The following is a 26,742-nucleotide window of genomic DNA, read 5'->3' as shown; positions in this document are numbered from 1 at the left end:
ATGTTTTCCTGTCTTTCTCCCTCCCTTTCCCTCTCTCTAAAAATAAATAGAATCTTTAAATAAAATTAAAAATAATAATTTTAGTTGTATATTTCTTTGTTATAAAATTTTTCCCTGGATGCATATATTTTTCAAATAAATAAATTAAAAATGTTTTACTTAAATGAGCTAAAATCCATCATTCTGTACTTCTGTTGGTCCCAGGTCCAACTTTTGGAATTGTGTAAAATGAGATTACTTTATCTTCTGAATTTTCTGATATTTTGAAATAAATCACTATGGTCCTGTGTAAGTCATCTTTTTTTCCAGAGTAACTAAAAATATTTCCAATTACTGTAACCACTCCTTGTGTGACATGGTATCCAGAATAGCTTTTCTTACTATCCAACTTGTTTATAACAATTTATGAATACCTTCATGGGGCCAAATTTCTCATTGTAGCAGGCCTTCCTGTGGAAACTTGACTTCTTGTGTCCTAGCCTGAGAGGTTGGTTAGTTGGTTGGTTGGTTGGTTGGTTGATATTATTAAGCATGTCATTCTTTGGTTCTTTGACCTTGGTGAAGCCAAAATCCTTAAGTCTTTTTCCACATGTGCTCTCTGACCTAATAATGATTGTCTTTGTGTTGACATGGATTAATGAACATTTAGTTCTTTAGCAAGCTGCAGGTCTGCACACTGCACATTTTGACAGACAACTTGCTGCTGTATTCCTCTGCTTTTTCTTTTCAAAAGAAGAAATACTGTAAGGCCTTTCTAGTGTGATCTCATGCTAGAGAGTTAAATGCCTGTTTTGCATATCTCCTTAGTTTTTATGGCAGGGGTAGAGGGGAAGCCCAGTACTTCTAGTCTTGACTTCTGTACCCTGTTATTTGCTGTTGACATTATATTATTTACTAAAGCAAGTCTTTAGAAACACTTGTGGCTGATTCTTGCTATTAATTGTGGCCTCATAATTTCATTAATTTCTTCAGAAAGGTCTCATCCTCTTACTGCTGTGGCAGTCTACTCCCATGGCCACACCTAGGTACTGGCATCTCCAAGAAGTGTACCACACCTGTAAAATATTACTCTGGCCATACTTTTTAACTCTTTCACCGTACTCTTCTACTTCTCTTTTTGTTTTGGTTTCCACCGAATCTGCTCTTTGAAGGCATTGATATCTTGTCCCAACTGGTCCTGCAGTTTTATCAGCTTCCTTCAGATTTCACTCCCTTATCTATTGTCTGTGGATCTCTAGGTCAGTCACTTCAACAGGATTAGGAATAGTACCTTCAATTTTCTCAGCCTCTTGCCTTCTGCCCTTCTTGTAACTCACCAGTTGTTGCCTCTAGTTGCTTCTCGACAGCTTAATGCCCCCAGCGGAAGCAGAGTGAGTGTGCTCATGAGCTTGATTATAACTTAGTGATGTCCAGCTTGCGGCAGCAACGTGGGAGATTTATAGTTTGCTTTCATTTGTTTCCCACACTTGAGTTTTCTTTAGGTCTTGTACCCTGTCCCTTCTCCCAACTTGCAATTAATTATGTCAGAGAGAAATAGAGGCCAAAAGAGATATGGTTGCTTTATTTTGAAAATTAACTGTGCTTTCACTCACTTATATTCCTTTCTCTCAAGATCATTCCCTCAGTTGTCTCTGGATGGGTTGAATTGTTGACTCTTTTTGTTTGTTTGGGTTTTTTGTTTCCTCTTAACATGAAGTGCTTTTGAAAAATTTGATATTTTATCCAGATTTTCTGTATGTGCTTATATCCTTTTTATTATAAACATTTTACTATCAAGTTTTTGGTTATGTCTTGCCATGTATGTCTAGCAGTTCTCTGATTTCTGAAATGGACTTTTTATCTACCCCCCCCAATCCCATATTTATAGTGTTTCTTCAGCTGTTTAACCACGTAATGACTTTCATCACAATTTGTCAGGATTTTCTTTCCATTTGCTTGTTTAGAGCAGAATGACTGGGGCTTAGGAAAGGATCCCATCACCTCAGTGTTTTTAGCACTTTGTATGTAGGGATACCATGCAGACAAGCATTAATGATACTCCAAGTACTTGGACATCTCCAGGTACCTTTCTATTCTTGGAAAACATTCCACATGGTACTAATTTAAATCAAATCTAGTATGAATAGGTTGTAAGATGCAAGCATTTAAACTAGGCACCGCTTCAGCTCTCATGCACGTATTGCCAACTTTTCCCTTTGTTACTTGGCTTCGTATGGCTACCACACACACTGGTGAGTCCACTGAATTATGGTGGCAACAGGCCTACATTTGGGGAGAAGGTTTTTGTACATTTCTTTTGAGAAGCATTTAAAACAGATTATTGTACTCCAATCTTGCAATATAGCCTACAGAGTTACCTCCTTAAAATATAAATCTGTGTGTCATGGCCTAAAGCCCCTTTGTAGCTTCCCTTTTGCCCTTATGCCCTGGTGCACGTGTGTACACTGGACTTTGGCTTTGGGTTCCTCAGAGCCATCATAGCTGCGTTTGTTAGAACATAACTGGAGCTCAGGGAGGCGTGCTGTGATGTGGAGCAGAGTATATATATCTTGCATTCATCAAATAAATTGTTGAATGTATACCCAAAAAGATTGAGAACCACTAATCTGTAAGATAAAATATGTTTCTCTTCAGGAGAAACATGACCCCGGGACCTGGCCACTGCCTCCTACTTCACCTAACTACTGGCTTCTTTCTGCTTTACACTTTATACTTGGGTTGTGGAGTTGTTTATAGTTTCCTTGCACAGGTAGTTTTATGTTTTAATCTCTGTGCTTTTGCCGGGGTCTTTCTACAAATATATTCTTCAAAAACTAATCTTTTTGTTTAGGAAGGATTCTTTATATTCCTTCCCTTCCACTAAACTGAGTTACTTATCTTACTATTTGCTGTTACACTATATATTTCTATCCTTGTATTTACTCCATTATGTTGGACTTAATTTTGTAACAAAATCATATTTTGAATTTATAACTAAGCTTTTTAAGAGCAGGAGACTCAGCTTTATTCACTTTTTTATCTTCAGCACCTAACACAGTACATGGCAATACCTTCAATAAACAATTGCTATATTAAATATACCTGAGGACACGAAGGAATGGACAGTTCATGTAGAATATACCTGTAGGTTGTAGGTAACCTAAGTTGTAATAAAAAGGCAACTTTCATTTCAATTTATGATTTCTTTTTGTTTCTTTGCATGCTTTCTTGGCTGGATGGTAATAGAGAAGAAGAAAATGAGGTAAGTATAATTTAACTAGTTATTCAGTAATTATGGGATTGAAAATATTTAAAATTTTGCTATTTGGAATGTGAAATAAAGTAATAGTTTTTGTTTAATTTTGGTTTTGGGTCTACAGTAACTTATTCCAGAGTGGGGTATTTTATACATCAAGAAAATGTTTTTTTAAAGTTTTGTGATCCCAGAGCTTTAGGCAAGGTAAAGGAAGCTGGCAGCTTTAGAGACAGTTTCTTAACTGTTTTTACATACTGAGCTTCAATGTGAGATTTAATTTGAAAAGTGGATTCTGTTTCTTACAACTATTTGAATACCACTGCTCTGTGTGATAATGCATGTGAAGATATTTATTTTCCCACTTGAATGGCTACTGTATAATTTTGAAAACTGATTTTAGATTTTACCGTGAGAGGGGGAAACTATTCTCTTAAATAGTCAGAATTGATTAAAGAACATAAATTAGAAGAATGTTGCAGATGACAAGTGTACCGTCTGATTCAAGCTTGAGTTTGTTGTAGATTTTTCTGAAGTTCTGGTCTACACCCTAGGTTATGCATTTAACTTCTAAAGCCCACCATTCCCTTTGGTGGTTTGGCAAATAATGGAGGGAGAAGTCTTCTTTTAAGATTATATGTGTAGTTGTTGCTTGTACAGTAGGATCAGACTATAAATCAGTATGGCCCGAGTGTGTGGGACCTAGGCAGAGACAGTGGTGGTGGGCCAGGCAGAGTAATTTCTTAGAAGTCAGAAAGGCCTCATTTGGTTATCATTTGTCAGATGAGTGAGATGGGAGGCTTGGGTTGTAGAAACTCAGGTGGGTACTTAGGGGTTATTCTCCAAATATTAGAGTATTTTTGAAAATTTTCATAATAGTTTTAAAAAATGCTTATTGAAATTTATACTCTTTGTCATTAAAAAAGAACTTTAATTTTCCTGACATTTTAAACTATGATACTAGCCATTTACAAGTTACTTTATTATAGTAGTAACTGCTTCTTTTGTTCATTTATAGGCAAAGATTGAAAATGTGCAGAAAACAAGTTTCATCAAAGGACCAATGTTCAAAGGTGTTGCTTCTAGTCGGTTTTTGCCCAAAGGCACCAAGACAAAAGTTAATTTGGAGGAACAGGGACGACAGAAGGTGTCATTCAGCTTCAGCCTTACAAAGAAAACTTTGCAGAACAGGTTTCTGACTGCACTTGGCAATGACAAACAAAGTGATACTCCAAACTCCCCAGCTGTACCTCTTCAAGTAGACTTGACTCCTAAAATTAAAATGGACATTGGAGATACCTTATCTACTGCGGAGGAATCTTCCCCACCAAAATCAAGGGTGGAATTGGGCAAAATTCATTTTAAAAAACATCTGCTTCATGTAACATCCAGGCCACTGCTAACTACGTCCACAGCAGTGACATCACCTCCCCCCATTGTACCAGCAGTCATAGCAGAATCAACAACTGTAGACTCTCCACCCTCATCTCCACCTCCTCCACCACCTCCACCTCCCCAAGCCACAACACCCTCACCACCAACCCCAATAACAGAGCCAGTGGCCTTGCCACACACACAGATTGCAGTTCTGATGACGGCACCAGTAGATGTAGCAGTTAGAGCCTTGAAGGAACCACCAGTTACAATTGTACCAGAATCTTCAGAAGTGGACACTAAACAGGACTCTGTATCTATTAGTTCAGAAGAACATGTAGCTCAAAATTTGAATGAGCAAGCAGATATTCCCTCACAAAAAGAAGATTCCCATATTGGGAAAGAAGAAGAAATTCCAGATAGTTCTAAGAGCAGTCTGGGCTCTAAAAAAACAGGTTCTAAGAAGAAATCCTCACAATCTGAAGGCACCTTTCTTGGTTCAGAATCTGATGAAGATTCTGTGCGGACTTCCTCAAGTCAGAGATCACATGATTTAAAATTTTCAGCAAGCATTGAAAAGGAAAGAGATTCAAGAAAGAGCTTTGCACCTTTAAAAAGTGAGGATTTAGGGAAATCGTCACGATCCAAAACAGAAAGAGATGATAAATATTTTAGCTACTCGAAACTTGAAAGAGATACTCGTTATATATCCTCTCGATGTAGATCAGAGAGAGAACGAAGGAGAAGCAGATCTCGCTCTAGATCTGACAGAGGCTCTAGAACTAGCTTATCTTATTCCCGGTCAGAACGATCCCATTATTATGACTCTGATCGTCGCTACCATAGGAGTTCCCCTTATCGAGAGAGGGCACGCTATTCTCGGCCCTATACAGATAACAGGGCACGAGAGAGTTCTGACTCAGAAGATGAGTATAAGAAGACATACTCAAGGCGTACCTCATCTCATTCCTCCTCTTATAGAGACCTAAGGACATCATCATCCTATTCGAAATCTGATCGGGACTACAAAACTGAGTCCTCTTACTTAGAGATAGAGAAAAGAGGAAAGTATTCTTCAAAACCAGAAAGAGAATCCAAAAGGACTTCAGAAAATGAAGCAATGAAAAGATGTTGTTCTCCCTCCAATGAACTGGGATTCCGAAGGGGATCATCATATTCCAAGCATGAAAACAGTGCTTCTCGTTATAAATCTGCCCCTTCAAAATCTACACCCAAGTCTGATAAATTTAAACATTCTTTCTGTTGTGCAGAATTAACTGAGGAAGTCAAACAGTCTCATTCTTTTAGTTTACAGACTCCTTATTCAAAAGGTAGTGAAGTAAGAATGATTAGTAAAATTCCTGAAAGAGAAAAGACTGGGTCTCCATCTTTATCAAATCGATTAAATGATTCACCTACTTTTAAAAAGCTAGAAGAATCACTTATTTTTAAGTCTGAATTTATAGGACATGATAGCCGTGATAGTATTAAGGAATTAGACTCTTTATCTAAAGTGAAGAATGATCAATTAAGAAGTTACTGTCCCATAGAATTAAATGTAAATGGATCTCCTGGGGCAGAATCTGATTTGGTAACATTTTGTACTTCTAAAACTGACACTGTCTTAATGTCTTCTGATGATAGTGTGACTGGATCGGAGGTATCCCCTTTGGTCAGAGCAGGTATACTTTCATCAAATGGATTTCAGAATATTGACAGATGTAAAGAAAAAGACTTGGACGATACTTGCATGCAGTGTAGTAAGCCAGAAAGCCCATGTAGAGAAACAGAACCTCCAGTGTCACCACACCAAGATAAACTCATATCTTTGCCAGTTATTACTATAGATTATTCTAAAACAGTTGAAGAAGCAGTTGATACGAGTGTGTCTAGCTGTAAAACCAAAGATTTGGACATTTACTGTACTTCAAATGACAACAACCCTTCTTTGTGTCATTCTGCAGCTGAAGATACTGAGCCTTCAGTTACAAAGATTTCTTCAAATAGCTTTATGAATGTGCATTTGAAATCAAAAACAGTTATATGTGATAATAGAAATCTGACAGATCGGCACTCAAAATTTGCATGTGAAGAATATAAGAGTGTTGGTAGCACTAGTTCAGCGTCTGTTAATCATTTTGATGGTTTATGTCCACCTATAGGGAGTTCAGGCATTGCTTCATCTCTTCAGAATCTTCCATCAGGAATAAAAGCGGACAATATAGCTCTCTTGCAATGTGGAGAGAACACACCTTCAGTTTTGGATGCTGTACCGAAGAGTAAAAGCACAGAGTTTTTGAAGCATGCAGAAAAAGAAATAATAGAAGTAGGTAGTGACCTTCCTGATTCAGGAAGGGGGTTTGCTTCCTGGGAAAACAGGCATAATAATGGGTTATCTGGGAAATGTGTGTATGAGGCTCAAGAAGAAGGAAATTCTATATTGCCTGATAAAAGAAGAAGATCAGAAATCTCTTTAGATGAAGAAGGAGGAAGAGGACATGAACATACTTCTGATGATTCAGAAGTTGTATTTTCTTCTTGTGATTTGAATTTAACCATGGAAGACAGTGACTGTGTGACATATACCTTAAAATGTGACAGTAGTGGTCATGCCTCAGAGATCGTGTCTACTGTTCATGAAGACTATTCTGGTTCCTGTGCAAGTTCAAGTGATGAAAGCGATTCAGAAGATACAGAATCTGATGATAGCAGTATTCCAAGAAACCGCCTTCAGTCTGTTGTGGTTGTGCCAAAGAATTCTACTTTAACCATGGAAGAAACAAGTCCTTGTTCTTCTCGGAGCAGTCAGAGTTACAGACACTATTCTGACCCCTGGGAAGATGAGAGATTTGAGTCCAGGAGACATTCTTACGAGGAAAAATTTGAGAGTATAGCAAGTAAAGCCTGTCCTCAAACTGAGAAGTTCTTCCTTCATAAAGGAACAGAAAAAAATCTAGAAATTTGTTTTACACAGACTAGCAGAAAACAAATAGATAACCACCTCACTGAAATTGCTCATCCTCAGAGTGATGGGGTTGATAGTACAAGTCATACAGATGTGAAATCTGACCCTCTAGGTCATCTAAATTTTGAGGAAACAGTGAAAGCCAAAATAGCTTCTAGGCAAGAAGAGCTGCCAGTTTATTCTTCTGACGATTTTGAAGATGTTCCAAATAAGTGTCGGCAACAGACCACTTTCTCTAATAGGCCAGATAGTAGACTGGGAAGAACAGACTTGCATTTTTCTTCCTCTTGTGAGATCTCCCGAGTGGATGGCTTCCATTCCTCGGAAGAGCTCAGAAGCATAGGATGGGACTTCTCTCAACAAGAAAAGCCTACCACCACATATCAGCAACCTGATAGCAGCTATGGAGGCTGTGGTGGCCACAGGTATCAGCAAAATGCAGAACAATATGGTGGGACACATAATTACTGGCAAGGCAACGGTTACTGGGATCCAAGATCAGCAGGTAGACCTCCAGGATCTGGGGTTGTATATGACCGAATTCAAGGTCAGGTACCAGATTCCTTAACAGATGATCGTGAAGAGGAAGATAATTGGGATCAACGGGGAGGATCTCAGTTTTTAAGCCAATCTGGTAAATTTTTTCTATCGCTTCAGAAGGATAAGGGGTCAGTGCAAGCACCTGAAATAAGCAGCAATTCCATTAAGGACTCATTAGGTGGAAGTGAAAAGAAAGAGCTTTCAAAAAACTTAGAAAAAAATGATATGAAAGATAGAGGGCCTCCTAAAAAAAGGAGGCAGGAATTGGAGAGCGATACTGAAAGTGAGGGTGAGCTTCAGGATAGAAAGAAAGTTAGAATGGAGGCACAGCAGTGTGAGACCGCATTACCCCCAGGTTCAGCATTGGTGGGGCCTTCCTGTGTCATGGAGGACTTCAGGGACCCGCAGCGATGGAAGGAATGTGCCAAGCAAGGGAAGATGCCCTGTTACTTTGATCTGATTGAAGAAAATGTTTATTTAACAGAGAGGTAAGTGTAATTAATAATCTGACAAATTTTAATCTTCTTTAAATTAAAAAAAGTAATTATTTTATTTAGAGAGGGGAAAGGGGAAGGGAGAGAAGGAGAGAAACATCAATATGAGAGAGAAACATCGATCTGGTGCCTCTTGTACGCCCTGATCAGGGACAGAATCTATAACCCAGGCGTGTGCCCTGATCAGAAATCAAACTGTTGACCATTTGCTTTGCAGGACAACACCCAGCCAACTGAGCCACACCGGCCAGAGCTTAACTTCTTTTTTAAAAATTAGCTTTCAACAGTTCAGAATATATGAGCTTAATCATATTAAATGTTTCATGATAAAATGTAAATTGAAAAATTTTAAATGTATATTTACCTACTTAGGTCTAGCCCCCAGGAAGGGGTGTCAGTTTTCTTTTTTTTTTTTTTTTGTCTTATTAACTCTTTGGTTCTAAAAATATAACTTAGACCATGTGAAACTGTGGCAGAAAGTGAAACAAAAATCTAGCAAAACAGTCCTCTTAGAGAAGTAAAAGGCAGTTATGTTGGATTTTTTTTCCATTTCAAAAACGTTCAGAATGAAGTATCTTAGGTAGTTTACAAAGCCGGCACTACATTAGAATATAGTTTTCTTTTGTTAGGCTTTTTAGTCTATTGTTAATAGGTTAAATTTGGCAAAAACATAACAAATATTTTAGAGATAAATGGTAAAATGTTTTGCCACAAATCCCTAACATGAAACAATGAAACAAGGTATAATGAGAATGGGAGTAATGAAAACATATTCCTTGACACCAGGGCTTCTCAGTCTTTCTTTTACCCCTCCTCAATAAATTTCCTTTTCCTAATATAAATGTAGGCTGAATCTGCCTTTAAAAAATCTAGTCTCTTAACTACCCACTTCCTCCTTATGGAAATTTCTCCTCTAGTTTAGCATCAACCTCACCATTCCCATTAAGCATTCAAATATATATATATATTTTTTTAAAGATTTTTTTTATTTTAGAGAGAGGGAGGGAGGAGAGGCAGAGAAACATCGGTTTGTAGGAGAAACATTGATCGGTTGGTTGCCTTTGGCACTCACCCCAACTGAGGACCAGGCCAGGAACCCAGGCGTGTGCCCTGACCGGGAATCAGACAGGGGACCGTTGGCTTTGTGGGACAGCGTTCAGCCCATTGAGACCCACTGGTCAGGGCCAAACTTTGACGAGGATGAGGTAAAAGACTTTATTTTAAAGTTAGATCCCATCAGAAACATTTTCTACTTAAAAAAAACTTTTTTTCTTTGATATAAAGAATCTCCTACAGTTATAGTCATTTACATCTATTTGTAAATTAGGTTAAAATTAAAAATATCAAATATTTTAGGCACTACTCTTCAGGAATTGAGTGAGTAGACGGATGCAGCTTACAGGGTCTTTGTAAAAAGATAGAAATGACGCTAATTGACTCAGCCCCCTGGGTTTTATTAGCAGTGAGATAGACTGGATACAGATTTGGTTGTTGGAGGCTTTGGGGGGCCTTTTTGGAGGGGGGAGAATTTTTACATAGTCATTAACTGCCTCTTGCTATATATGCTGGGCATTTAGGAGCTACCAAGAAGACATGCTATTATAAAATAGTATGACTAGAGTGAAAATTTTTCTCATTTAAAAAAATTTTTTTTAAATTAATTTATTCTATTGTTGTTTTATTACAGTTGTCCTAGTTTTCCCCCTGTTGCTCTCCACAGCCCTGTTTTTCTTATTTCTAATGAAAATAGGCTCACCTGAAACATTTTGTGCCCGTTAGTCTTAATCTGGCCTCCTGGGGCAATAGGAAGTAAACCTGCTGCTGATTCTTCACAATTATAGCTCCTCAGTACTTGTAGATAGGTACTTTGTTTATCTTTAGTTATCTTCAGGCTAAGCATATTGATAAACTCATTAATGAATTATACCTTTAGCTGATTCATGTGAATTATTCTTGGTACTCAAACTTAGTTGAAACTATCATGACACTCTGGGCATTTGATAAAACTAGGACTCTCGTAGAACATATGTTGAAGACGAGGGCAAATGAGAAGCTTAAGACAGCTACTTAGAGCATCTGTGCCGTTTACTGTCTGACAGTTGAAGAGTAAGATGTTGTTCCCTAATTTTAAAAAGATCTTAACTGACCATCCTTGTTTTGTTTTTGTTTTTCTCTTTGACAAGGGTACAAAAATAGAGATTAACAAAAAGGCCAGTAAATAGTCACATTTTCATTTTTGCTTTGCAAATTGTGGCTTAGGTTTTTATAAACCAGTCAGTTTTGAAGTTTCCTTTCTCCCCTCGGTAGTTTGCCTGCATCAAGAAAGTTTAGCCCTCCAAAGGCTTTAGCCGATTATTTTATAATTCTGTTTCATTCTTTTTAAAAATTATTCATTTTTCTTTTAAATAGGATTGATACGAAAGATTCTATGAGAGAATTGAGTTAAACTCTTAAATACTTTTTTAGCAACTCTTTTTCTTTCTTAGCCTTGTATCTCTATTATTTGTTCATTCATGAGGACTGATTTTTAAACTTAACTTGAACTAATCAGCCATGCCACTATTGGATACTTACAAGTTTTCCTGTTTTTGTCCTGAGCCAAATATGAGTATTAACACTTGAAATTGCTCAAAATTCTAGACTTAGATGACCTGGACCAGGGAATAAGGAATTGCCCAAAATTCCAGGAAGTAAGGGCTGAGGGCAAAACGGTAGACTTGAACGTCGCCCATTCTCCTGTTTGCCGGACTAAGGTTGCCTCTCTCGTGTTTTTTGCAGCACAACTTGCAGTGTTTTCAGTTTCACAAGTTCTAGTGATTAGATTTTTTCTTTGTTTTTGAATGATTGATTTAACCAGAATCCTTAAATGTGAGACTCATGAGATTTAGCAGCTTATTTGACTATGTTGTGTTGTTGCCAGGAGATTTACTTAACTGGTTTTTATAAAATTTCACCCGATAGAAAGAAGAATAAATCCCATCGGGATATTAAGCGAATGCAGTGCGAGTGTGCGCCTCTTTCTAAGGATGAACGAGCTCAAGGTGAAATCGCGTGTGGGGAAGACTGTCTGAACCGCCTCCTCATGATCGAGTGGTAAGTAATGAGAGCGCGCTGCTTTCGTTCAGCCTCTGTTAGATGTCTTGAAATATTAAAAAGAATCATTAGTGAAGAGTAGAATTTAACCTTTTTCCTTCTACTTATTGCTGAATCTGTAAGCAATAAAATGTCTCCCCCTTGCATTGTGCATTAGATTATAGTACAAATTGTAAATGCTCTGTAAAGTAGCCCTAAGATACTGACAATGTAATCTTAATTTTTACTCAGTCTCCTTTTATTTCTTATAATGTTCATGTTCTGAGAGGTAAGCGTTGGTATTTTTTAGCTGTTACTGTGAAATGAGATAAAACTAACATTTCAAAAACTTGTAAAACAAAATATCTTCCTCTCCCAAACCTCGATCTATTTGTAGCCTGTCCGGATAATTTTTATGCCTATGCCAACATAGGTAAATATTTACTCTTTATGTATAGAAATCTTATTGTATACTTTTTAAAACTTTGTTCTCCCTTGCCTTCTCCACACATGCTTAAGAAATATGTTTTGAAGGCCTATTTCAGAGCTAGACATACAGGTCTACCTAAATTTTTCCCTTAGCTGTATTACATATTCTATTCATAGTTAATCCTTAAGTATTAATCTCTTAATGACTGACATTTGCTTTTATATTTTTCTTATAACTGGTAAACATCTTTACATTAAAAATGCATGATAAATTTTTTTAACATGAAAAGAATATTAAGGTCATTTATTGTGTAGGTACCTTATTCTTAGTGCTAATGAAGTGTTTTCTTTCAAAGCTTAGTTTTTGCTTTTGTTCATGTTATAGGGTTATAAGAATAAAACATATAGTCCTGGCTGACATGGCTCAGTGGATGGAGTGCTGGCCTGTGAACCAAAAGGTTGCTGGTTCAATTCCTAGTTGGGGTCCATGCCCAGTTGTGGGCAAGACAAAACCACTCAATGTATCTCTTGCACATTGTGGTTTCTCTCCGTCTCTCACTCCCTACCCTCCCTCTAAACAAACAAAACAAAAACAAAAAACCACAAATAAATAAATGAAAAGGAGAAACTTGGGCCTTTCCCTTAAAAAAAAAAAAATATATATATATATATATATGTGTGTGTGTGTGTGTGTGTGTGTGTATCTAGAAAAAAGAAGAAAAAAGCACTTTTGGCATTCCTTTACCTAAACTAAAAGTGACATGACAGTGCACATGTAAGGGGGGCACAGAGCATGTGCTCCTCTCCTACTTCGGCATTGTTGCTCTAGTCTCTGCAGTCTTCTGGCTTTTTTCTCGCCAACCTTGCTAAACAGACGTGAAGTACAGAGTTTCTTCATGGTATTCCCATATTGAAACTTTTAGTAGTTTTCAGAATTAGGTTCAAATCAGAGCCCTTCATAGTAAAGCAACAGCCTGCCTTTCTGTCTTCCAGCAGCCCGTCTTATCAGTTGTCCTTATCCGTAGCAGTTTTAGTCCCATTGCTTCAAGTAGGTCTTGTTTCCTATTTCTGCACACAGACAGGCTCTGCTGTTGTGTCTCTTGTTTTCCTTACTATCCACATCCTGTGTGTCATTAGAGATTGTACTGTAATTCTGCTCCCTTCCGACAGCTTTCCGTCACTACCTCACTCTAAAGTGAATCCTTCAAGGCTACTCAAAGCACTGGTAAAAATGAGCCATGGACATGGGCGAGGGTAGGAGATGGACTGGGAGAGTGGGGTGGGTGAGCAGGGGAGAGCAACAGGGGAAAACTGGGACAACTGTAATAGTACAGAAATTAAAAAATGAAGTGAATCCTTCAGCCTTTGAGCTTCTGTAACGATGTTATTTACTACTAGTTTGGCAATAAATAATAATATATTGGAAATGATTGGCAATTTCTACTAATATTTTAGCCTTATATTTAAAATATTTGTTTCTGCCAGTTTTGGAATATCGAGAATTTAGTGAATGTTTCATTTTATTATTCTTATTCGCATATACATGGGGAGAAGGCTTGCCACTTTATGTTGTGTTTATTCTAAACAAGGATATGTTTAATGGTGACTTTGGTTGCCCTTAAATGTAAATCAATTAGTTAGCTACAATTAAAAGATCGAATTAATGTAACTGGATTGGAATATAAGATAAGGTGCACTGATAGAAAATAAGTTAGCCCTGCAGAGTTGTCAGGCATATTTCAGACTTCCTTCCATGCAGCCAGGAAAGGTATCCTCGACCCACAGGGAGTGGATAATGATCAGGTGACAGGACTATAGTGGGCATCCTCTGATTAAGTAACAGTGTGGACACTCAGTTCTGAGAAAGCCCTTCATGGTGGGAAGGCTCACTAGAGGGTTACCACACGTATGCTGATTATACCACAAAGGTATGGGCATATACTGTGCATTCTAACAAACATGTTTTTGGTTCTTTTTGCTGCTTTGAAGAATTAATTTTCTCCATTTCTTATTTCAGTTCTTCTCGGTGTCCAAATGGGGATTATTGTTCCAATAGACGATTTCAGAGAAAACAGCATGCAGATGTGGAAGTCATACTCACAGAAAAGAAGGGCTGGGGTTTGAGAGCTGCCAAAGACCTTCCTTCGTAAGTTACATTTTAGTCATGTTACACTTCATTTTTGTGGTGTTGAAGTTGATTAGATACTTTGTAGGAAAATAATTGTCTATTACACTGAAGTTTAATAATAATTATTGTACAGGATGACCACTTGGTAGCTAGTATGTAAAAAAAAAAATCCACTTTTAGGAAATTAAAAAAAACAAACCCTTCTGCTTATACATACAAAAAAGGGCATTTTGTCCCTTGAGACATTTGAACTAGGCTGGTGCTTTTTTATCTAATAGTTATGTTTCTCTTAATCTCAAGCAGTTACTGAATGTTCGTTGTAGACCCACAATGAAACTATAAAAAGGAGTTAGGACAGGATGTGTTAGTGTATATATAACTGAGTTGGGATCAGAGTAGAAGAAAGATCTGAGGATATTGAGGTAGAGAATGAAAGCATACTTGATAGATAATAAACATTTGTTGATTGAATAAGTACTGACCTCCACCTAACTTATGTAAATTTTTTACATGTAATGCAATACAAAAGGTTCACTTTAATTTCTACCTTTGAAACAATTTGCCCGAATATCACATATTAAACTATTTTTATCCCTTTTTTTTTTAGTTATATACAGGTTACATGTGTTTATGATTCAAAAAAATCTAAATACATAAAAGGAATAAAGGAAGAAAATAAAACATTTGCTGAGTTCTAGGGACTCAGGCACAACTATTCCCTCAGAATCCTCTAAGCAATGGTCGCGCTTCAGTGGGAATTGGAATGGGGTGAGGGTTTTTAGTCTGTTTATTGTGGGGATTCAAAGGTATCCTCACAGGTAATAAATAATCTAATAATCACCCCTACCACCTCCACCAGGTAATTTAGTTTTCCGACAGGAATTTCATGTATCTTTTAAAAGTCAAATTGTCCTGTTTTTCTTGTGAAAATAGGAAATGATGTTTGTGTCAGTTCATTCTTTTGGGAACCAACCAGGAAGAAAAAAGTTTTATTATATAAAAAGTGGATAGTCAGAACATCACATATTTTCTTCTCTACGGAATCATCTCATTATATTCTGTATCCAATTCATTGAATCCTTTATAAAAATTTAAACAAAAATTAGGGAAAATTTCCTTTAAACACTATTAATGACACTGATCTCAGAACTTCCCAGTTTAGTCCAATGCATTTCTAAAATCACTAACTCTGGTCTAGATGTAGGTTTTCAGGGACGCTTTTATTCTGCCTAAGTCAGCAAGCCAGCCAGTGTGTTCTGTTTGAGAGTTGGTTTTTTTTTTGTTTTGTTTTGTTTTTTTTTTAGGAACTCCAGGAATAGTAGAGGGTGATATGTCTGGACACTGCCTCTCAGCTGAGTTTCACTAAAACCTAATGTAAATTCTTGCTATATGCAACATAGACTTTGTGACTCAGGAATCCATGTCTCTTAGGGAAGAAGACTGGGGAAGGGAGGAGAGAATGTATTACTGGTTCACATAGCAAGTTAAAATTTTCTACCGCTCTTTAGCTTTCCTCAGCTACTCATAGAGAACCCTGCTTTGGTAAAACATACTAGGACTTAACATGTCCGTGTTTCCCACACCTTCCTATTCATGTGACTCCCACATGGTGATGGTAATACCAGTGTCATAAATTCTTCGTGCCACACTGTTTAGATATTTAATGGGAATACTCTACCAGTGAACAAGGACATATTGTCAGATCTATACAGGATGAGGAAGCATTTGACGCTAAGGTGGTACATATTGTTAAGGTATTATGATAGATTCCACCAAAATACCCCAAGCAAATCCCTACCAAAATTTTTTAGTTTTAGATTGTAGGAATGGAAGGCAGTGCTGTTAAGATTGACTTAGTGTTATTGGATAATAAATGGGGCTCTTAAAAAAAAATGAGGTAAAATTCACATGATATAATGGTAACCATTTTAAAATGCATAATTCAAGGCATTTATAGTACATTCACAATATTGTGTGGCTATCACCTCTTTCTAGTTCCCAAACATTTTCATCACCGCGAAAGGAAACTAGACCCGTTAAGTAGAAGCTCCTCATTGCCCCTCCTTCCAGCCCATGGCAACCGCGAATCTGTTTTCTGTCTCTATGGATTTACCTATTCTAGATATTTCATATAAATAAAATCATATAGATGTGGTGTTTTGTGTCTGCCTTCTTTAACAAAGATAGAATCCAATTCTTGATGTTTCACCTATGTTATAGCATGTATCAGCATTTTTTTAAAATGTAAATATGCTGCATTTTGTTTATCCATTCATCAACTGATGGACATTGGGACAAATGGGACTTTTTCTTTAATAGATTTTATTTATATTTTAGAGAGATGGGGAGGAAGGGAAAGCGTGGTGTGCTTTCACATTTAGTTTTTTTGTAGGTTAGGCAGATGAAGGGTCTGGCAGCTCTTCCTGCATTCCCTAAGTTATTGAGAACTTGAGACTCATCTCTCAGCTGCCTCACCAAGCCCAAACTATCATCCACAGGTAGTGACATGTCCTTCAGAATTCCTGATGGCGTGAGGCCTGTACTCTGATTTAATGCTTGGTCAGATTGTAGAGGTGATTTGAGAGCAATATCATCAGAATTGAATATTTTAGTGTAATTGCAAAAGGCATCTTTATGATGCAGTGGGGCATGCAGTCGTTCAGGTGAGGTTTGAATCCCAGGCTATATATCTAGCTTTGTGACCTTGTGCAGCTCACCTGGCTTCTCTGACATCCATCTTGTCTGTCAGATGGACATAATACTTATGTCCCAGGGCTTCAAGGAACTTTATTTGCATGTTTTTGTTTTTGTTTTTAAAGAGAGGGAGGGTGGGAGGGAGAAAGAGAGGGAAAGAAACATCAATGTGAGAGAAATATCAATAGGTTGCCTTTCATACATGTCCCGACCAGGGACTGAACCCGCAACCCAGGCGTGTGCCCTGACTAGTAGTTGAACCCGGGACCTTCCGCTTATGGGATGACGCCCAGCCCATTGAGCCTCACTGGTTAGGGCTTCAGTGAACTTTAAATGAGCAAGTTCAGGGAGAAGAATTTAGTTTTTGTTAGGGGAGGAAATAGATTTTTTTACTTAGGAGGTTCTAAATTCTACAGAAGGTGTGTTTTGTAGTTGGTCATAATCACATTTAATCTACATGGCAACCTGTGATGTGTCATTTTTTTTTCTCAAGAGAGGGGACTAATCCAAGAAGTAGAGAATAGAACATGGGAGCTCAAATTTTGTGACCAGTCTAGTACATTTCTTATCAAATGATAAGCTTCTGAGGTTAGAAAGGAAAATTCAAGTATTGTTTATAAAAATAATAATTTGATTTTTCAGAATTATCTGTGAGTAATACATTTTGATTATTGAGACGTAAATTTGTTTGTGATGGACTGCTACACAAATATATGTATATCCATTATAATCCTGTTTTGGGGGTTTATTTTTTTACATTATTGTTTTTTCTTACTTGCTTTTAACTGCTTTTTTTCCTAAGCTAAGAAGGGTTAATTTTTTTCAATTGGTTGTTAAGTCCTTTTTTAATAAGTGCACTGATTGTATTAGTATGTTGTAAATAAATACAAATGATGTATGTTTTAAAAACCTCTGGTTAGAGTCTGGGTATTTTTTATTTTGATGTGATAAACTAAGACTTCCTGAAGGTCATTTCAGGGTAGAACTTAGGACCAAAGCATAGAGACGTATTTGCCTACATCGAGGTAGTAATACATGAAGTCATTGATGGGAATGAGCTTTTATAAAATAAAGGAAAGGGGAAGAGAATGAGAATTTAATATCTTTAATAGAGAAAAATAGGTAAATAACCAAGGAAAGAACAATCAGGGACGGAAAGTAACTGAAAGAGCCAAGGAGAGAGATTCGGAGTAGTTAGTGATAAATGCTAGGGAAAACTCAGAGAATGCAGCCAGAGAAATGACATATTTGGCCTTCAACATCGATGGAGACCTTTGAGAGTAAAGCCAGTCGAAGGGCTGCCGTGTTTGTTTAAGTTGTCTCCTGCTTTTCTAAAACGTAAAAGGCCTCCAGTGTTTCAGCGCCTCCTGATATCTTCAGAGTTGTTTCTCGGCTCTGAATCACTTTTTTTCATGATACTGTAAACCAGACTTGCAAGTTTGTTTTAACATCTAGTTAGAAAAAGGATATGCATCTTAGTACTATGAATAAATTATAAAAGTTTCTTAGAATTAACATTCTTAAAACGTAGGAAGGAGAAAATTAACTTGATTATATGCTAGATACTTCACATCTATTTTACTTATGTCTTGTGTAATACCAGTTTATCCACTTTGGAATATTTCTTTAAACTCATTATTTTTGCTTGGATATATGTGTTTTCCATATAGGAAAGTGCTTCTAGGCAGGAGGTGTTATCGTTTCCTTTTTGTTTTGCCAGGAATACCTTTGTTCTGGAATATTGTGGAGAGGTACTTGATCATAAAGAGTTTAAAGCCCGGGTAAAGGAGTACGCACGAAACAAAAACATCCACTACTATTTCATGGCCCTGAAGAATGATGAGGTGAGTGGCATGAATGTGTTTGCTTTGAAATAGGTCTGGAAATGGTTGAATTGAAAGATTCATTGATATGGACTGATCTCTAGAATAAGTGTCAAAAAATGAGGGGCAGAACAGGGTACGTATATCATTTGTTTCTGCTTAGAAAAAGGATAGGAGAAGGAGGTGCTTAGCGTATTAAATGTAGACATACGTGCTTCATGTTACAACTCTTAAGAATTATTTATGACCCTCCCCAAGAGCTTTTGTTTATGTGGGTTATATTTGTCAATACTTAGCATATTAAAAATTAAAGCTGAGAAATTGAGAAATAGTTATGAAACCAGTTCACAGTAATAAGTCCATTATATATTGGCACAAATAGTTACAAAATTTAAAAAAAATTTTAGTGAGGAGAGCCATTGTTTTACATTTTTACAAATCTCTTTAATATCTGGCTCAATAGAATTTAGCTAGATTCTCATATTTGTCTACATTCAGTCAGGAAATGCAAATACGAGGGATGAACCCCAGGACCTGCTGAATTATAACTCTGGAGGTAGGCCGAGCAGGGGTTGTAAAACGTGGTCCAGGGGATTCAGCTCACAGGTTTGAGAGCTCCTGCACCGTGGGGTAGCATTCACCCGAAAGTGAAGTTAACGCACACATGGCGTGAGATTGGAATGTAGCGGGGTGAGAGGTAGGTAAAAGTAAACGAGAGGGTGACAGATATGGGGATAATTTTGTCTATAGGTAAAATGTTTATAATTAGCAGATTTTCTAGGGGAAGCAGTCCTCACTTTGATGTGTAAGGTAGTATGATAGCTTTTCTAGGGGAAAGAAGATTTCAAATATGCCTAATGTCTTCTCTTTGCAAAATGTAAGTATGTTTTAAGGTCTCGTTTTTAACTCTTAAATTATCTTTTTCCATAGATAATAGATGCCACTCAGAAAGGAAATTGCTCTCGTTTCATGAATCACAGCTGTGAACCAAACTGTGAGACTCAGAAGGTCAGTTGAAGTAGATTTAGAGGTTGGGGTATTTGATTAAGATTGCTGTGCTGACCATTTTAGATTCTACATCAAAGGTACCCATGACTTTTTAAATTATCACTCTTTAATTATTATTACTATTTTTAATCCTCACCCTAGAATATGTTTATTGATTTTAAAGAGAGAGAGAGAGAGAAACATCAGTTGGTTACCTCCTGTATGCACCTCAACTAGAGATCAAATCCACAACCTAGATATGAGCCCTAACCAGGACAATGAGCCTGCAACTTTTTTTGGTGTATGGGACAATGCTCCAACCAACTGAGCCATCTGGCCAGGGCCCTGTGGCTTTTATTTTAAGTCCTTTTTTTTTTTTCTACTCTATTGATAAAAATTTTATTTTCAAATAAGTTTAGATTATGAAATAATAAATAGTGCTGAAATAGTACAGAGTTCTCATACTATCCTTCATTTAGATTCCCTAGATGTACACATCGTACATAACTAAAATATAATTACTCAGTCTAGGATATACTATTAACTATTAGCTAATCTAAAGACCTTTGGCAAATTTTGCCATCTTATTGTTTTAAATAATTTTTTAAAGATTTTATTTTCAGAGAGAGAGAAAATGAGGGAGAAGTAGAGAGAGAGAAACATAAATGTGCAAGAGAAATATCAGTTAGTTGCCTCTCACACACCCCCAGTTGAGAACCTGGCATGCAACCCACGCATGTGCCCTGATAAGGAATAGAACCGGCGACCTTTCAGTTCACAGGCCGGCACTGAGCCACACCAGCCAGGGTACCATTTCATTTTTTTTGGTCTGGGATCCAGTCTAGGAAACTTCTATTGCATTTAATTGTCACTTCTCTTTGCCCATAAGTTTTAAATATTATTTCAAAAATGCCAAAATTCAAAACTTAAGTCTTGATTTTGGTGAAATCCAGTGTGTATGTGGTATTCACATTTTTATCAGCTTCTATCCAGGTTCCAAATTTGACTATTTTAATAACATATTAAGAGGCTTATATTTTAAATATATATATATATATATATACATTAGAACTTTGGTTCTTTCTTAGGTTAAAAAAGCTGTGGACCTGCTCCCTAGAAAAGTATTTATCAGTGACCCCCTCTCATACGAAGTAGTGCTTTGGGGTGCTGGGTGGTTTTTTGCCTTTGGTGTGTGTGCTAATACATCTTAGATATGATTCTTTCTAAGAGCTGAGACATGTAATGAACGGGATAAACCAGTCTGCATTACTTACCCTAAGTCCTGGTTCTAGTTTTGCCTGCAGCTGGTGGCCACATGTCTCGCTGTGGGACTCCACCCATACTGTGTCCCTTCATTTTTTTAAGTCGGAGTTTTTTCATCAGAACATGTTCACATGGTCTGGAGAGGAGCTGTACGGTTGACTTACATCTCAGATGTCCTGACACTACATGGTCCAACTCCTTGAGTTTTATACATCTGTTCTGATGTTTCCCTTGCCTTTCTCTACACTCAGCCATGTGAACACTGCTTCATGAAATTAAACTTTCGGCATCATTTTCCCCTGGTTCCGTACCCCATCTTATCTAAGAACATAGTTACTTTAGACATGATATAAAGTAATGTAAATCTGCCGGTGATATCCAGTGACATCAGGCATTCCTTATTTTCCTACTTTTAGTACAAATCTTTACTATGCGGAAATGTGTATTAAAGTAGCAATTACTTCTATTAGAGACAAATTATAGATGATATTTATGGTTGATAATGATGATCTTTAAAAAAAGAAACCATGGATTAATCAGATACTAATTTCTTTTCTTTTAAAAACAACATCTCAGTGGACTGTGAATGGACAGCTAAGGGTTGGGTTTTTTACCACCAAACTGGTTCCTTCAGGCTCAGAGTTAACATTTGACTATCAGTTCCAAAGATATGGGTGAGTATTACTTCTGTTCTGTTTTGCTGCTTCTGATGCAGAAGTAGATTGTTCAGATATAGACATATAAAACTTTCATGTGGATTACTAAGAAGTTATACATGCTACCACCTCTTATCTGTAGTGTACTGTTTCATTTTTGTGTGTGTTTTCTCCTGTACGGCACTTTTGGCCATTAAGGGATATTGTACATGAACTACATAATTTTCCTCTGAACTTCATACGGTCATATTTATATGATTATGTCTTAATGTATTAAAATTTTTTAGTTATAGAAATGTCAACTATGTGTAAAGAGAATAGTACAGTCTCTATTCATGTTAGTTGTCAACTCATGATTAATCTTGTCTCATCTATACCATATTGTACTTAGAAAAATAATTTGTTGCCTGGCTTTATTTACCAAAATCAATAAGTAATGCAGTAGCAGTGAATACACTTAGCATCTATTAAAATATACTGTGGTTTTGCCAAATCCTTCTAAAGAGGGACAGGGTTCCTTGGAGCAATATCTGATTTCAAGTTTGGGACACCGTTAAGGGCAGTTTTCAGGCATTTGCATTAGATAGTACCAGGTTTTTTGGAGTCTCAAAATAATTGTTTTTTTCTTTAGGCTGGATTGACTTCTTTCTTGTAATTGTTATGTTGTCAACATTTTTATGTGGTTTACTTTCACATACTGACATCTTTCCTATGTTCCTTGAACAGAAAAGAAGCTCAGAAGTGTTTCTGTGGGTCAGCTAATTGCCGGGGTTACCTGGGGGGCGAGAACAGAGTCAGCATCAGAGCAGCAGGTGGGAAAATGAAGAAGGAGCGGTCTCGGAAGAAGGACTCAGTAAGTGTTCCATTCTTGTCTCAAATTTCACCATGTGTGTTTTAAGAAGGGAAGGTAGCTTTTCTGGTTGATGTTTGAAAAGTCAAAACTACAACCAGAGAAAATCAGGATCAGGTGAGGTAATCATGGAAAAGAAGGATGGTTGCTTGCTCTTTTTATTTCCGGTTCATAGAGATTAGAATTGGTACTTTGAGAACTAATGAAGTCATCTTGAAAACACATGAGCTAATAGTTTTTCAGAGCATGTAAAACTCCTAAGTACAAATAAATGTTTTCTGTTAGCTCACTTAAGGTTGCTTTGTATTCTAAATCTTTTAATACTGGTTTGTCTTTTGTTTGGAACTCTGAAGTTTGCAAGTGTTCTTAAAATCTCTGAATACCCTGTTCGGAGTGCAAAGTGAGTTTTGAGAGATAACAGGCAACACAAGAGTAAGAAAGGAGTAGTCTTAGGTGGTCTTTTCACTTAATGCATTGGAACAGTAGTTAGCCTCTGAGTCACTACTGGAGGTGGGAGGTATCTTGTTACTAAAAGGACTCTTAACTGGGACAAGGGGGAAGAGAGAGAGTGTGTGTGTGTGTTTTGTAAATTCCTCCTCTATTTTATGAAAATTCCTTTTTCAGAGCAGTGTTTCTTAGCCTTATAACCACCTGGCAAGGTCCCTAATGAAAATGCACATTTCTGAGCCCATCTCCAGACCTATGAGTCTTAGTGGAGGGCTAGGAGGAGGAGCTATCCTACTAAGATCTTTTGCATTCATTCATTCCTGTTTAGGAACCAGTACTGTTAAGAATTATAAATGTCATTAATCTTACTGTTTAGATGAGGAAATATAAGACATCATGGGGGGAGGAGATAAAAGTACAATAGTTTAAAAGATTGGAGAGAATTAATTGTGGAGAAACTGAATTCTTTAAGAAGACACAGTTATCAAAGAGTATTGAAAAGGGTCATTAAAAAATGTGAAAAAGGAGAGATTATAACAGACACCCATGTTTCTACCATCCAATATGAAAAAAGCTCTTCAGAGTTATTGTGCGCTCTTTTTAGAGAACATATGTAGTGTAACTGTGTGCCGAGCACTTGACATATTAACTCATTCAATTCTTACAATAAGTCCTTATTTAAATAAGGTACAAGGATCTTCCCTCCTTTACAGATGAGAACACTAAGGCTCAGAGAGGTTACAATGTCACCCGGTAGGTGTTGGAAATGAGCTCATCTAGTTCTTGTCTTTGCTCTTAACCACTGTCGAACTGCAGTCAAACTGTAGAGAGCACTCCCATCCCCTCCCAGCTCTGAGACAGATGTGATCATAACAGCCAATATGTTTGCATTTTAGTATACACTTAGTTGTTTTGTATGGAATTTTAGAAATGATATATGTGTGTGTGTGTATATCTGCAGTTTGTTTTTAACTTACTTTAAAATTTGATCCATGTTTATATTCCTGTATAAATAAATAAACACTTAACTGCCGTAAAACTTTTCATCATACAGCAGTTTACTTACATATATTCCTACTAATGATCACTTGTATTTCCAGCTCTTTGGTCTTAATGTCAAAAGTTAATATCTTTGTACATGTCTCTTCTGCACATGTTTCTTCAAGGGTGTATCCGTGGAAGTGGTCACTAGGTCATAGCCTTTTAGCCTTTTTGACTTGACTATTACAGGAAATTTTTCTTTTAAACTCCATTACGGTTGCATTTATTTTTAACTTTTATTTCATGTAATTGATAGTTTACCAGAACAACCACAAAATAGTCATTAAACATATTGACCTAAGTTAAAACCTTCATAAAAACTTCCCTTTGACTATTTCCTGTTTTTAAAACTTACATAATAAACACACTTTTAAAAACTACATATTGGTAAGAAGTGTCCTTATAATATGGTGGTTTCTTGGGCAGTGCTGTACTTCCATATCAATATCCTGTGGCTTTCTACCTTCCAGATACAATTAAAGAACAACCCCAGGGACTCAAGGTATAGATGTTATTGTATTTTATTTGCTTTCTTTTTTTCTGGCAATAGTGTGTCAATGTCAGTGTAGGTCCTGGTATTATAGACTGAACTAGGTGTAACGTGAATCCAGTCATTTGATGGACTGAAGTCATGGGTTCTAGATGTGAAGTTATTCTGGAATAAGAATATTTTGGATGAAACTGCCCGGATAGAGGAATGACCCAGTATGAATCTAGGTTCCTAGCAGCGTCATTTGTCCTTGACTTAGTGAAGAGTGTAACTCGAGTTTAGTTTTACTTGGATTGTCTCCTACTGAAGTCCCTTTCTGTATGTCTAGGTTCTGAGTTCTGATGAGGTACTGTTGAGTAGAATCACAGAAGTAGCACCTCTTGAATTTCTAAGAGTGAGCCTTAGGACTGTTAGGAGGTACCATGGAGAGGACACTATAGTAGCAGTTTAAAATATAGTTTTGCATATTTTAACTATTAAGTATATGTTAATAACACTATAGTCTTTATCATCCCCCATATTAGTCTTTGGTTGAAAATGAGATATTTTTTATTCCCTGCTCTTATGATTGCATATTCATACAGCTTATTTCCGTAACAGAACTATAAGCTCTTTAGGGACAAATGATTGTCTTCTTGGGTTTATCACAAAGTAGGTACTTAATTAAATACTAAGTTGGTGGAGGTATAGTAATTCCCCATTTTTGGTTTGTGAAATACAAACAGGAAATAGCCTAAAACTTCCTTTAGTCTCTTTTGTTTGAATTTGTGAAACAAATTAATAATTTATACAATAAAGAAGGTGAAAAGCCACAAAAAAGAAATATGTGCTTTCCACATATAACAAACAAGTACTAGTATTCAGAGTATGACTAGTATCTATGACTATGGTAATGGAAAAAAAAAAAAGTTTAAAGACTAAAAAAAAAAAAAAGAAAAAGAAAATAAATACTTTACTAAATGTAAATTAATGAAAGCGGTCAAACTCAGTCATCCTTTGCCCCCACCCCAATGTATCCTAAAATTTATTAATTCCACAACTGATTGTCTACTTTATCCAAAATTATGGAAGCTGTATCATATCACCATTGGGATTGCCATGCTTACTTTTACAAATATCAGTACAACCATTAAGCTTGTCATTCTAGTAAGAATGCTCAGAAGTTGTTTGCCTCTGTATTTTGTTTGCAGAATTTTGTTATTTATACTTCAGTTTCTGCATTTATTTTTTCTTTCTTTTTTTTTTTTTTTTTTTTTTAGTTTCTGTGTTTTTATTGCTTATTTCCTAAAGATAAGAATACTACTTTATAACATTCTAGGAGTGCCTTAATTGAATGAGTGAGAGTAACAACTCAGCTTTATTTCTTAAGTTTTCAGAGTTATAGAATCATTATATGCCACATACAAATGATAACCCCAGCTTTTAACCATTAATCCAGTGAAATATTTGCTTCTCAGTACTGTCTAAAGCAGGATTCTGGTCGTTCCTTTTGAAACGGAAAGTGATTTTAAAGTCCTTGGTCCTTCTTAGTTAATCCTCTAGAATTTGGGATACAGAAAGTTTAGATTTAGGATATGCAAGGAAAAAAAACCATCTTTGAGAAAATTGGATCAAGTTTTAACTATAAATTGGCATTTCTGTTAATGTATTTAATCTCTTCAAAATTTAAGAAATGATATTAGAAATGAAAAAGAATGAGCCTTAAATGTACATTACAGAAGGAAAAAAAAATGAACTTGCATATCTTCAACTTCTGGTAGACAGCATTTTATTTTCTTTACCATAATGTGAGTTTTGAGGTATAATATGAAATAGAAATATTTAGTGCTTTGTCTACAGTTATATTAACTGAGATGATAGCTAGTTAAGTAACAAAATTTTCTTGATTCTTTTCTATTATATTTGCTTTTCTCTAATTTTTTATCAGCTCATTCTAGACGTCTGTCACTTCACGCCACGCTGATTTAATACCATCTTTACACCCTCTCCTCAGTCCCCATCTTATCTAGACTGCATTGTTAACGCCGCCCTAATTATCCTCAAAATCCACTTTGATTTGACGATACTGCTTCCCTGTTTGGGATTCAGTAAGAGAGCTCTCTTGCTTAGTTGCGTCAAATCCAGGTTCTTTTACATTACGTCTGAGATCATCTCATCTGACACCAGCCAGCCTTCTGATACAGTTTTTCTCAGGCTCCCGCCATGCGGTGTCCACTGCAGCCGGCCTGAGCTATGCACCACCAGCAGTTCCCACTTG

General features: G+C 36.7%; 1 protein-coding gene across 1 annotated transcript in view; it reads left to right on the top strand.

The window, feature by feature from the left end:
- SETD2 (SET domain containing 2, histone lysine methyltransferase) overlaps positions 1-26,742 on the top strand; it is a 92,993-nt gene that overhangs the window by 21,668 nt on the left and 44,583 nt on the right. The window contains exons 2-9 of the mRNA XM_090284643.1: positions 3,226-3,241; positions 4,251-8,599; positions 11,567-11,698; positions 14,124-14,252; positions 18,649-18,772; positions 19,682-19,759; positions 21,578-21,675; positions 22,384-22,510. Coding sequence (XP_090140769.1) covers positions 3,226-3,241; positions 4,251-8,599; positions 11,567-11,698; positions 14,124-14,252; positions 18,649-18,772; positions 19,682-19,759; positions 21,578-21,675; positions 22,384-22,510 — 5,053 coding nt within the window. The remainder of the gene's footprint in view (positions 1-3,225; positions 3,242-4,250; positions 8,600-11,566; positions 11,699-14,123; positions 14,253-18,648; positions 18,773-19,681; positions 19,760-21,577; positions 21,676-22,383; positions 22,511-26,742) is intronic.

The sequence above is a fragment of the Furipterus horrens genome, unplaced genomic scaffold (assembly GCF_987537825.1).
Source record: "Furipterus horrens unplaced genomic scaffold, mFurHor1.1.pri manual_scaffold_7, whole genome shotgun sequence".
Taxonomy (NCBI): domain Eukaryota; kingdom Metazoa; phylum Chordata; class Mammalia; order Chiroptera; family Furipteridae; genus Furipterus; species Furipterus horrens.
Note: the sequence above shows the minus strand (reverse complement) of the source record. Positions and strands in the feature narration are given on the sequence as shown.